At 39.1% G+C, this 13926-nt stretch overlaps 1 protein-coding gene across 1 annotated transcript in view; it reads left to right on the forward strand.

The window, feature by feature from the left end:
• Positions 1-13926, forward strand: part of THADA (THADA armadillo repeat containing) — a gene marked incomplete at its 5' end in the record, with an annotated part of 148938 nt that overhangs the window by 67542 nt on the left and 67470 nt on the right. The window contains one exon of the mRNA XM_007445791.1: positions 3648-3742. Within this exon, the coding sequence (XP_007445853.1) occupies positions 3648-3742 (95 nt within the window). The remainder of the gene's footprint in view (positions 1-3647; positions 3743-13926) is intronic.

Raw genomic sequence — 13926 nt, forward strand, 5'->3', positions numbered from 1 at the left:
AAAAAAAAAAAAAAAAAAGAGAGAAGATGCAGAACACTTCAGCCTGGCAGGGGGCTTTAAAGATTGCCAGCCTTTCCTCCCTATTCATTTAGAAATTAAAAAAATATATATTAACCTAGCTAAAAATCTCATGGAAAGTAGGCTTGAAACCCTGTAGGGTCAGGGGTAGGAGGGGAGGCCCCTGAGTTCCTCCAGACTTGAAAGTCAAACCAGTTTCCCAAAAACTTCCCTTGATGGTTCCGTAGGGCTTCACCAGCAGAAAAACATCTAGGGTGAGAAGCTATGACTCTATGAGGCCAAATGGAGCAAGGAGCACACCGAGGAGCACCAGTTAGCACCGAGTATCCCATCTCCTGAAAGCCTGGCTTGCCTCGCTCTTGTTTCCACCTTCTCAATACATTCTCTGTCTTCCCAGACAAGGGAAGGTCCCTGGACAAGCCAAACTCATTTCTTCCTTCTATTGCCCCCTCTCAAAATCCCCTTCCTTGTCAACTTTGTCTATCTAAATTCTTCCCATCGTTCACAGTCCAGTTGGAATTACATCTTCATAAACCCATTTCCATGTCTCCAGTCCACCCTAATATGTTCTTTCCCTTAACTCCTTACATCCTGTCCTGAAGTTTGTCTTTGTTTCTGTCTCCATAATGAGACAAAACTCTCTGAGGTCAGAAATCATTTCATGTGCATCTCTTCCCAGCACCTAGCTCAAAGCTGGATGCTCAGGAGGCCTTCTACCTGCTATCTGCAGACCATTTATTATTCAGCCCTGTGCTTCATGTCTGATAATTCATTAATCCCTGGCATTAGGTTTTCTTGCTTTCTTTCTTGAGTGACCGTTTCTCTGCGGGGAGGGGAGGATATCCCACCTGTTAAACAGTGGGAATGCCAGAACTGGAAATATCATTAAAGAAGTTTTCATAGACTGTGGGCTTTTCAACTTCACAGGTCAAGTTATGGACTGACTGGGGAAAATTGGATAGAGACAAAAGATAAGGGTAACATTTGGGGAGGGGGAATTCCAAATAGATCAGAATGTTAACAAGAGCAAAAAAAGAAACTGTAAAGTACTAGAAGAAAATATGGGAAAATTTTAAAATGTATATCTATATTTATCTTGGAGAAGGGTTAGAGTGTTAGCATGATGTAAAATCCAGAAGGCATAGATAAAAATATTAATATATTTGACTGCATAAAACAAAACATTTTTGAATTGCAAAAAAATATTATAAATAAAGTTAAAAAACAGATGATAAACTGCAAAAACATATTTGCAACACATGTGACAAAGGGCAGATTTCCTTAATATACAAAGAGCTCCTACAAATCAATAAGGAAAAGACCGATAACATAATGGACAGGAGATTTGATTACAGTTCACAGAAAAGGAAATTCATTTGAGAAGCATATGAAGGGATGGTCAACCTCGCTTATAATAAAATAATTGACTTAAAACAATGAGGTACTATTTTTCACTTAGCTTGGCAAAGGTCTAAAAGTTTAATTACTGTGTTGGTCAGGTTGTTGGTGGGTGGGATTCTTACACACTGTTGGTGAAAGTATAAATAGGTACAGTCTCTTTGGTGAGCATCTTATCAAAATCAAGCAAAATTTTAAATGTGCAAATATCTTGATCCAGCAATTCAGCTTTTAGGGATTTCTCTTTTGAGTACTCATTCATATGCATAAAACTCATGTACATATATCTTTATTGCAGCGTTGTTTTCAGCAAAGTATCTTTAACTGAATTCTTTCAGTAGGGGACAGGTACATCCATGAAATGGAGCAGTTCACAACCATTTAACAAGTAAGGCAAGGGCTTCCCTGGTGACACAGTGGATGAGAGTCCGCCTGCCGATGCAGGGAACACGGGTTCGTGCCCCGGTCTGGGAAGATCCCACATGCCGCGGAGTGGCTGGGCCCGTGAGCCATGGCCGCTGAGCCTGCGTGTCCAGAGCCTGTGCTCCGCAACGGGAGAGGCCACAACAGTGAGAGGCCCGCGTACCGCAAAAAAAAAAAAAAAAAAAAAAGTTAAACAAATAAGGCAAATCTCTGTTTTTAATAGAATGATATATCTAAAATATATTAGCGGGAAAAAAAGTAATACTCAGAACTTAGTATGTAGTAAACCACTAGTTATATAAAAATAAACAAGTGGGTAGCTATAGATAGATGCTTGTAAATGAATAGAATGTGTCTGGCTGGGTATACTGTAGAAAGTAGTAATAGCGGTTGCCTCAGGGGAATAGAACATGTGGGTAGATGGTGGGGGCATGGAAAAGGAACTTTATTTTTACTGCATACCCTTTTGTACTGTTTGAATTATACCATGTGCATGTGTTACCTGTTTTTTAAAACTAATTTTTTAAAATAGCCAGGCGTAGGTATGAAATTAGGCCAAATGTGAAGTATACACATAAACTAGTACTTATGTCAGGGAGCAAGCAGATACTGTAGGTGAAGCAAGTCAGTGGGACAGAATTGAGGCAGGTCAACAATGGAGAGACCTTGAAACAAGACAGTTTTAACTTAAAAGATCTGATTTGCTTTTCATGCAAATCATGCGTATCCCTAGGATATGGGCAGTTCAGGACAGAGTGTGAATAAACTTTAGGGAAATGGTAAAACTGTTAATTCACAGGGAGTGAGAAGGATGGATTGAGGGATCAAGCCAGGTGGAAATATACTAACCAGAACTTGTGCCCTCCCTCATCTTAGGTCGGAGGCAGGGGAGCAGGGCAGGGAATGTACCACATCAGTGCTCACAGTGATTCACCGTAAGGTGAGGTGATTAGGGTGCCAGTTGTACACGTTCAGAAATCTTGATTCAGGTCACAGAGATACTAAGTGGCAAAGCCAGCATTCAAACCCAGATCTGTCCCTACTGTTTCTACTGCTTGCCCTGAGTTCTTAGTGCACCAAGGAGGTTTGGGCCCTTTTCATGGTCAATATGAACTGAGGCTCAGAGCTGGGGACTTTCAGTGCTGTACTCAAAAGGTCTTCATTCGTTTTTATCTAGACCCCCTAAATCGGAGCCCACTTACTTTTTTCAGCGTGTGGTTCAAAGCGTGAAAAAGAGCTGCTCCATTTATTGAAAGAAGAAAAAAATCTCATTTATCGGGAAAGGAATGTCTGTTGCAGCGTTTGTTAATGCTTTTTGCGTGTTTGTTTTTTCAGCTGGTTATTTTAAGTCCGTAAATATGGTTTATCATATGTGAGTGCAATTCTCCTCCGAAATGCTAAATCAGTGATACTCATGACCAATGATTTCCCCCCTAAATTTGTCCAGTTCAGAGGAAGATAACAGAAAATGGTGTCATATTCCCCCCACCCCCTTGTTTCCTAATAACTGGGATCAGATATTGGTTGTCTTCTGTTTTCAGTTAATTTTCTTTGGAGCCAGAGCATAGAGTTTTCTCTGTTTCGTACACTCACAGCCCCAACCTCCACCATATGCACTAGGACTTCATTTTCTCACTTGACTTGCTCGTGTGTTCTCACCATTGGTGACTGTCCATCATTTTTAGCATTCATTACAACTCTCTAAGCCTCATGACGTGCCTGGTAGAAAATACCCATTTTCTCTTTTCTGTGACTCAGGCTTCAGAGAGAGAAAATATCGATTTATTTTCTGTTCTTTACTTTTCTAGGCAAAATCCATGTTTGGTGACCAGAGCTGTGTATATTGATATTCTCTTCCTGTTGACTTGCTGTCTTGACAAACCCTCAAAAGACAACCGGCCAGGTATGAGTCATATTTATATCATATTTTGGAATGATTACAGGTCTTTGAAATGTAGGTAGGGTTTTGAGCGGCTCTACCATGCACTCCCCCACCTTCTACTTTTGCAGGACTAACCACATGTCAAAATTAAACATAGTATCATACGGTTTCCTCATAGAAGCTTCCCAAGGAAACTTGTCCTTGTTTAGTCGCAAGTTTGTTTTCTATTTGGTCATTCAGGGAAGAGTCTGGACACTACTCAGATACCCTCTGTATTTCTGAGACCTTGGCTCTTTCCTGTTTCATGCAATTTCTTTGGAAGGTCATCATTTTCAATAACTCAGATTTCATTCTGTTCCATTTTGTAGAGATAGCTGAGTGGACTCATCTGATGCTGGAGCCTGGATATTTGAGACTCAATCTCAAATCCACCCCTCTGCTACCTTGAGCTCTGACTTTATACGTGTTCCTTGGTGTCATGTATGTTTCCTGGTATGGGCCCCAGATCCACATGCAATTGTTCTATTTTCATCATGATTCACAAAGTGGTTTTCTTAAAAGGGAGAGGGGCAGCTCCAAATAAAAAAATGTTTTGATGTGTTTATATAAGAGGCCTCAGGAAGTGCTGTACATGAGTTCCAGGCCACAGACTGAAACTGATTTTCATCAACACAAACTGGAATGCAGGGTAATGAGCCTGCAACTGGTTAAAATCAGCCTCTTCTAATTGATTAGGCCTGTCTAAAGGAGGCTACAATTACAAAGTCAGATTCTGAGTACAAGCAGGCCAGGCCTTTCCTCTGTTACATTTAGTCTGTCAATGATTTGTTGTCTTCAGTAAATATATTCAGGCTGTCAGAGTCCAGCTCTGTCCATATGGAACCCTGTTCCCAAATTCAAGCCAATTTAAAATGCTTTAAGGGGGAGGTGCGAAGCTGCCTCACTGGTATCAATGCATATTAGCCCACAAGGCCCCTGTGGCCATGCAGAGGTAATAAGAACACACCTGGACTTTGATCAGCTCCACGTCCCTGCATAGGGGTAGCTGTTGCATCCTTTTGGTAGAAGAGGATCATATAGTTTTATGGCTGTGAAACGCTTCTAGTTTATACCTCTTATTCCAGCATAATTATTAATAGTGCCCCTTTTACTCTTGAAAGTGTCCAGGTTTGCACAATAAATCACAGGTCACCCTAGCTATAAGGGACCTCAGGGTTGCATCCACTTTATTTTACACTTGAGTTAACTGAGGTCCAGAGATTTTATATAAAGAGATTATGAATCAGGTGTTACCAAGTAAATCATGTGGGGTTTCTACCATTTTTGTATTTCCGTTCCAAATTTCATGTAGCTTAGTAATACTTCTCTGCTTAATGTCTAAAGAGCCTTGTCCGTGAAGGAGTGGCTCACTACTTACAAATCCATTCACTGGGTTCCTATCATAGTTGTGTGGTTGACTATAATCATTAGGTTTTTCTGAACTAAGTGTTTCTTGGTGTATTCATACCATTATTCCTTGTCTGGAAGGGTTTAACCCTTGAATGTTGTGGTAAAATACCCTTTCTTCTCCAATTGCCTGTCCTTTACTGATGAGCTAGGTTCCTCCATGAAGATGACTTCGGCCTTTTGGAATCATCCTTTCCACAAACTCTTGCATTATTTAGCGTTTGTGCCCCAATTAAATGTGATCACAAGCTGTTGTTTATTACTCAACAGTATTTCACTTGCATCAATGTATTAAACCTCTTAGAGTCATTACTTTTCAGAGTAAGATATGCAAGGGGTGGGGCACTTTTACTCTTTTTCTAACATGACAGCTATAGCTCTAAATATTTAATCCTGCACTCTACAGTATGGCAGTCACTAACCACATGCGGCTCTTGAACAACTGAGATGTGGCTGATCGAAGTTGAGATATTCTATAAGAATAAAATACACACCAAATTTCGAAGACTTAGTATGAAAAAAAGGTTAAATTTCTCAATAATTTTTACATTGACTACACATTGGAATGATAATATTTTTGATGTATTTGTTTAAATTAAAAGTATTATTAGGGCTTCCCTGGTGGCACAGTGGTTGAGAGTCCGCCTGCCGATGCAGGGGACACAGGTTCGTGCCCTGGTCCGGGAGGATCCCACATGTCGCGGAGCGGCTGGGCCCGTGAGCCATGGCCGCTGAGCCTGTGCCTCCGGAGCCTGTGCTCCGCAACGGGAGAGTCCACGGCAGTGAGAGGCCCGCGTACCGCAAAAAAAAAAAAGTATTATTAAAGTTAATTTCATCTGTTTCTTTTTAAAATGTGGCTATCAGAAAATCAAAAATTACATATATGGCTCATATATTCCTATTGGACAAGCACTGATTTTTTCCAGTCCTTTGGGAATTGCCCTCGTAAACCACAGGATATATATGAATGTGTCTTCTGTACGACTGTATGTATTCATATACTACATCCACACAAATAGTGGTAGCAAATTTTCCTCCTTTGAGGATGAATTAGATATTTAGAACTAACCAAATGTCAAATAAAATGGCAGTTAAGGTAGATAGCACTGTTTAGGATAAAAGTAAACTGTGAGCTTAAAATAATTAAATCGATTCTTGTGTGTTTCATAAATTACTTCCAAAGGCAATTTGAGCAATAGCTAAGTGTATCACCAAACAAGGTGATCACTTACCTGGATGTGTAGATTTCAGTATGATTTCTAAGTATTGTCGTGACAGTTTTACCTTGCAAAGGCCTTGAAAGAATGGATCGTGGTTAGGTCCTGTGTCCCCCAACTAAGCAAGTAGTAGGCCTGCGCTAAATGGATTTGTTTAAATTAACTGATTGATTGAAATGCAGAATTTTCCTCAGTTTTTAGAATAGTAACAGGTGTCATCAAGATACAAATCTTATTTAAACTCATGCATCAATCACATCTAAATTCATTTTCCGAATTCAAATCAAATGTATATATTATGTGTATATGTATGTAAATACACATCTATCTACCTCTAAAGCTCACAGAGCTCAGAGTAGGGAGTACACCACATAGGCTTTAAAGCTAGATCCCTAGGTTTGAATCCCAGGTCTGCCATTTACTAGCTTTCGTGACCTTAGGCAAGTCATTTAACCTCTTTGAGACACTTCTTCTCACTTGTAACTGGCGATATAATAGGATCTATACCTTAGAGTGGTTGTCAACTAACACATGTAAAGTCCTATGTAAAGAATGTACTTTGTATGGCACAGAATAAGTGCTCAATAAATTTTAGCTACCATTAATATTATTATCATCGTTATAATTATCACTGGCTGGAAACTATGCATCTAATCCAGTTTCCTGCAGCCTGGCAGAGTTATGGTCAATCCCTCACATTTACAACTCTCCTCATGTTCTTCAACATTTTCAAGAAAGAAGAAATGCCTGCTTTCCTAGGAAAACACTGAAGCATACCTGGCATGGAATGTCAAGAATCCACTTTGGAATCCACTTGATTAGGGATGCTCCTGCCCCTCTGACTGATCCAGAAAAGGATCATCTTGTGGTTATTGTTCGTTATTTTTTTTTGTTCATCAGACATGACATGCTAACGTCAGACAAGTTAAGCACCTACATCTGGAGAGACACATGATATGTTTGGGGCTTATGAGTAGGTCCAAAAAGGGATTACAGATGCTATAAAGGAAGTGTGTATGGGATATATTGAAGACACTAAAGAATGAAAGGTCGTTTCTACTTGGGAGGACACGGAAGCCTTCATAGAGGAGGAGGTAATTGAGCAGAGTTTTGAAGATGAGTAGAAATTCACCAGATGGGCAAAGGACAGGTGGGTATTATAGACAGAGGAAGGAGCATGTCTGCAGCCACAGACGCTCACGTCAGCACAGCTTTCAAAGAACTGGGACAGTGCGATTGCAGTGTTGGGTTCAAGGACAGGAGGTGTGACTAGAAGTGAGGCAGGGAGGCGGGAACTCAGTCAAGGAGGGTGTCATGGTCCAAAGGAGGGCGTCATGGTCCAAAGGCTAAGGAGCTCGAACTTGACCCTGTAGACAAAAGAGATTATTGGAGGATATAAGAAAGAGGGTAGGGTCACGTGGTTTTTAAGACTGACATTTTCTGTGCCCCCATCCTTAAAGGAGTCTTAGGATCTTTAATGGAGCCAGGTTCCTTTGCCACGGAAAAAGAATGTAACTGTAAATGTATTCATGGAATGTCAGGGCATTGTCATAACCATCATTGAGGGTTTGGGAGATGGATCCAAAGTGGAGGACTAGAGTTAAAGGCAGTACAATGCTGAAAATAGTTGTTTTAGCATGGTGTGATTTTAGGGGGATTTCTTCCTCTTATTTTCCATTTTACTAATTTTACATAACATAATTCTGTTTTATTCACATGTGTGTATATACATGTATTTCAACAGTAACTGTATCTAAATATGAATCTTAAAGGAGATTAATTGTTCTAAAAGAAAAGAAGTAATGTCAATTTCTGGGAAACTTTTTTGGAGGGAGGAGGATCTGCCTGTCTCCTCTCAAACACTATTCTGTAAGTGACCTTGGAAGGCTATTTCTACCTCTAAAATGTCAGAACATTGAAGGGCTGGGGGCATAAACAATGCGAAAACCAGTGAAGGGGAAAGGCAGAGAAGATGATTAGAACAGCTTAAGATAATGATGTGTTTTGTGTAATTCAGACTTTTATCTTAGTACTTCCCAATCATTTGAGGTTTCCTTAGCCATTAACTAGGTTTTAAAAATTCCAAATCTGGGGGTTTTGTTTTGAGTTTTAAAGTGATTTAAACCCACAAGGACTCTCTGTCCCCTGTATTCTTTTTCCTCTTCTGAATCCAGCTGTCATCATTAGTATATATCAGTTTCCTGCTAGAAAGAAAATTATAGTCTCCAGTTGGAGTTGGGGGGATGAGGAAGAAAGAGCCTAACTGCTCCAGGGACTCAGAGGCTGGGTTACAGGTCTGGGCAGGGACAGGGAAATGGAGAGCTTTCATTCTCATCTTAAACCCATCTTAAATTATTTGCTCTCAGGTTGGAAATTTTCCATTGAAATATCTGTTTACTGAAATACTATCTGAGACTTGACTAAATATTTACTCCCTTTTTTCTGAGAGGTGGACTTTCTGTTTCTCTCTTATGCCCACACCCCTTAAATTTGTGTTTTTCACAGCTACTGAATTGAACATTTTCTTTTACCAAGTGTTTAAACAAATATCTTACCTATTTGCACTGTCTGACTTTCAGTTTAAGTTCTCTTGGTGGGTTTTATGAGTGGATTTTTCCTTTCCTAGTCTCCATTTTACTAATTTTATGTAACCCCGTTCTTTCTTTTGTAATTATGTGTTATGTATTAAAATATGAATCTTGAAGAGGATTAGTTATTCCCAAAGAAATAAAGAAAGGACATAATGACAGTTTCCAAAAAGTGTTTTAGGTGGAGAAGGATTTGTCCATCCTACCCACGTCGTGTAAGTGATCTCAAAAGGCTGTTTCCCTATCCCTGAAACGTATATGGGAGGCCCATTATATTCTAATTTTTAGGAAACATTATTTTCAGTATCATCTCCCTTGTAGGGATCATAATAATTATGGCCAATGTGTACTGAGCATTTACCTCCATGCCAAGCACTGTGTCAAGCATTTTGCACGCATTAGTGAAGGAGGTACTAGTGGTTCTTCATTTTAGACGTGAGGGAACTGAGGAACAGAGAGAACTGCCCGACATCACTTGTACAGTAAGAGAGGAGAGCCCGAGCTCTCCAGCCACCTCCATCGTGGTCCCGCAGCACACTCAGGCCTGAGTCAGGAAAACCACTCCTTGTCTCGGGGGTGGTGCCTTAGACCCCTATGTTGATTCAGCTTCCCGGGCTTCTGCCCCTGCTGCAGAATCCCCAGGCCTCAGAGAGGGATCCCCCTTTCCAGTAGCTTCGCGATCACATGCTTTTATGGGGACTTTCTTGCCTGCACTGCTATCTCCCGTCTCCGGAGTGTGTGGAATAATATGAGAGCGTACCCAGGGCTAGTTACTAGAAAGAGAAAGCTTAACGCTCCCGGGCAGCTACCTGCCCTTTTTCCCTTTGAAAGTGGACCTACAGCCACTGCATGAAAGACTTCCTAATACCAGGCTGCTGGTAACTGCATTTTGTGGTTTCTTTGTTAGTTGGCATTTATAGTTCGGATCTCATCGTTCTGCCAAGTGCAATAAACATTTTGTTTTAACTAGAATGTAACTTTTATTATTGTTATTATTTTTCTTCTAAATGCCTTAAAAGTGACCAGCTTGTGAGCATGAAGTCAGGATCCCTAAATAGTCTGAATGCCAAGTCAGTGTGCCTTGTAGATCAGTACAAGATTAGAAGACAGGCTCTCATTTTTTACTGCTTGTGTTTATATCATGGAAGTTCAGTAACATAAGCCCTCCCAAAGGCCAGCTTAGATGTTGATGGTGGTTAAGTGGTAAAAATCTGTGAGAAGTATTCAGTGATGCCTTGTATTTGTACTGCCTTGAACATGAATAATATATGTGTGACAAGAATAAATATAAGGTCAATGATTTTTTTTGACATATTATAACTTCCTTTACCTAAGTTCCTGGGAAATATAGCCAAACAATTACAGAGAATAAAAACATTGGCAACTTACAAACACCTGCTTTGATTATTTGGTCTAATTAGGTTAAATTTAACCAATCCCATCTGAACAAATTGAAAACAATTCTTATCTGTTCCCGCGGTCATGCACTTTTATCGGTGTTGGATGCAGATGTGTTTAATATGACACAGTTGATGCTATTCTCTCAGCTCTGGGTGCGAGATAAAAGGGAATTGAGAACATATTTTTAGAGTCTTCTAGGGACTTTGTATTTATGGGTCTGCAGCTATGAAATTTCAAAAAAAAAAAAAATAGGCTTTGTTATCAATAAGTTAGTTGCCTTTCTCCAAAACACTGGGACTGTCATCTGAACTGTTGCTTTTGCCAAAAGTCTCTTTCCCAGGGAACAGTGAGCTCCTAAAATGAGCAGATGATTCCTAGCTACCATTCAGAAAGAATAATACAGGATGTGTTATTAGATTGCTAGGTTCATGTGGTATTGACCCCTTGTTAATTCCAAGCCCGGTGCTGAGTACAGTGGCCCACAATTCTTAGAATTTTAGAGTTTAGAGATCATTTCATCAGTAAGTAGAGTGGAAACTGTAACAATTAAGTGACTTGCCCAAGGTCACACAGCTGGTTAGTGAAAAAAGTCAAGCTTTCCTGGCTCCTGGTCCACTGCCCATTTCTGTGACCAGAGTTAATAGTGTTGAGAGTTGGGCCAAGTGTCTGGATCTGTAACAGAACCATGTCATGAAACCTTCGTACTCACATTTCCACCCCAGGAGTCAAATACTGTTCCAGTGGGCAGCTGGGGTCTCAGAACATCTGTGATTTCAGTTTTCTATGTGTTCCTGTCTTGCCCCACTCTAACCTCAGTCCTCACAGATAATCTGAAACTAGTTGCCCATGTCAGTTAAATTAGTTAAGCAAGATGTTTCTGAAAGCTTATTCTAAACATTTCATGTAAATGGAATCATACAACATATAGCCTTTTGTGTCTGGATTCTCTCAAAGTTTTCAAGATTCATCCATTTTGTAGCGTGAGTCTTTTCTTTTTTTATGACTGAATGATATTCCATTGTTAGATATACCATGTTTTGTTTCATCAGTTGATGGACATTTGGATTGTTTACACTTTTTGGCTGTTATGAATAATAATGCTATGAAGATCCATGGACAGGTTTTTGTGGGGATATATGCTTTCAGTTCTCCTGGGTATTTACCTAGGAGTAGAACTGCTGGGCCATGTGCCAACTCTAAGTTTAACTTTTTGAGGAATTGCCAAACTTTTCCCAGAGACTGCACCATTTTACATGCCCACTGGCAACGTATGAGGTTTCCAATTTCTCCACATCCTTGACAATACTTGTTATTGTCCATCTATTGATTATAGCCATCCTAGTGGGTATAAAGTAGTATTTCATTGTGCTTTTGATTTGCATTTCCCTAATGGCTAATGCTGTTGGGCATCTTTTCTAATGCTAATGAGCCATTTTGTACACCTTTAGAGAAATGTCTGTTCTGATCCTCTGTGTTGTTTGTCATTTCATTCTTGAGTTGTAAGAATTCTTTATATATTCTGGATATTAATTCCTTATCAGATCTACAATTTGCAAATATTTTCTCCCATTCTGTGCACTGACTTTTGATTTTTTGTGATAATGACCTTTAATGTACAAAAATTTTTAGTTTTGATGAAGTCCAACCTGTTTTTTCTTTTGTTGCTTATGCTTTTAATGTCATATCTAAGAAACTGTTGCCTAATCCGAGGTCACAAAAACGTGTATACATTTTCTTCTTAAGAATTTAACAGTTTTATGTCTTAACTTTTCGGTTTCTGAGCCATTTTGAGTTAAATTTTGTATTTGGTGTGAGGTACAGGTCCAGCCTCATCCTTTTGCATGTAACTATCCAGTTGTCCCAGCACTCTTTGTTTAAAAGGCTTCACCTTTCCCCATTGAGTTGTCTTGGCACCTTGGTCAGTCAGAAAATCAAGTGACCATAAATACATGGATTTTCTGGACTCTCAGTTCTATTTCATTGATCTGTATGTCTGTCCTTATACCAGGACCACACTGTCTTGATTATCGTTGTTTTATGATAACTTGGAATCAGGATGTGTGAGTCCTCCAGCTTTGTTCTTTGTTTTCAAGATCATTTTGGCTGAGTCCTTACATTTTCATTCAGATTTTAGGGTCAGCTTGTCAACTTCTGGAAAAAGAAAAGTCAATTAGGATTTTGATAGGTGTTATGTTAAATCTGTAGTTCAATTTGAGGAGTATTGTCACTATAATAATATTATATCTTCAGATATTCAGATCAGAACACAGGGTGTCCTTCCATTTATTTAGGTCTTCAATTTTTTTCAGTGATGTTCTGTAATTTTCAGTGTACACCTCATGAACATCTTTTGTTAAATAATTTATTCCTGTTTTATTATTTTTGATGCTGTTGTAAATGAAATTATTTTCTTAATTTCAATTTTGGATTGTTTGTTGCTACTGCACAGAACTGTAGTTGATATTTGTATATTAATCTTTTATCCCATGACCTTATTGAACTTACTTTTGTTTATTTGTTTGTCTGTTTTTGTGGACTTAGAACTTTCTGTATATGAAATCATGTCCTGTGCAATAGAGATAGGTTTTACTTCTTCCTCTCCAATCTGGATGCCTTTTATTTATTTTTCTTGCCTAATCACCCTGGCTAGGACTTCCAGTACAATGTTAAATGGAAGTGCCTTGTTCCTGAACTTAGGAGGAGAGCTTTTAGACTTTCACCATTAAATATGGTGTCAGCTGTGGGTTTTTCATAGATGCCCTTTATCAGGTTGAAGAAGTCCCTTCTGTTTCTTGCTTGTTGAGTGTTTTTATCATAAAAGAGTGTTGGATTTTGTCAAATTCTTTTTCTGCATCTAATGAGATGATCGTATAATTTTTGTCCTTTATTAATGTGATGTGTCATGACTTTTTCTTGCTGAGTAGTATTCCATTATATGCATGTGTTGTTTATATTAATTCACCAGTTGAAATACATTTTGGCACTTCCACTTTTTGGAAATTGTGAATAATGCAGCTCTGAGCATAGAAGTATTTGTGTGGCCATATGTTTTTATCCTTCATAAGTAAAACCTAGGAAAGGAATTACTAGGTCATGTGATAAGGATTCTTTAGGTAATAAGAAACTGCCAAACTGTTTTCCAAAGGGCCTTACCACTTTGCATTCCCAGCAACAATGTATGAGAGGTCCAGTTATTCTGCATCCTCATCTAGATGTGGTATTGCCCCTCTTGTTAATTTTAGCCATTCTGGTACATGTGTAGTGGTGTCTCACTGTGATTTTGATTTGCATTTCCCTAAGGACCAGTTATGCTGAGCACCTTTTCATGTACCATATTTGCCATGCATATATCTTTCTTGGTAAAGTGTCTATTCAAATCTCTCGCACATTTCTGTTTTAAATTGTGTCTTTCTTATTACTGAGTAGTGAAAATTCTGTGTTCTGGATATAAGTATTTTATACAAACATTTGTTAAAGATTTTCTACCTATCTGTTGCTTGTCTTTTTTCTTAACAATGTCTTTTTTTTTTTTTTTTTTTGCGGTACGCGAGCC

The sequence above is a fragment of the Lipotes vexillifer genome, unplaced genomic scaffold, assembly GCF_000442215.2.
Source record: "Lipotes vexillifer unplaced genomic scaffold, Lipotes_vexillifer_v1.1 scaffold278, whole genome shotgun sequence".
Classification (NCBI taxonomy): Eukaryota; Metazoa; Chordata; class Mammalia; order Artiodactyla; family Lipotidae; genus Lipotes; species Lipotes vexillifer.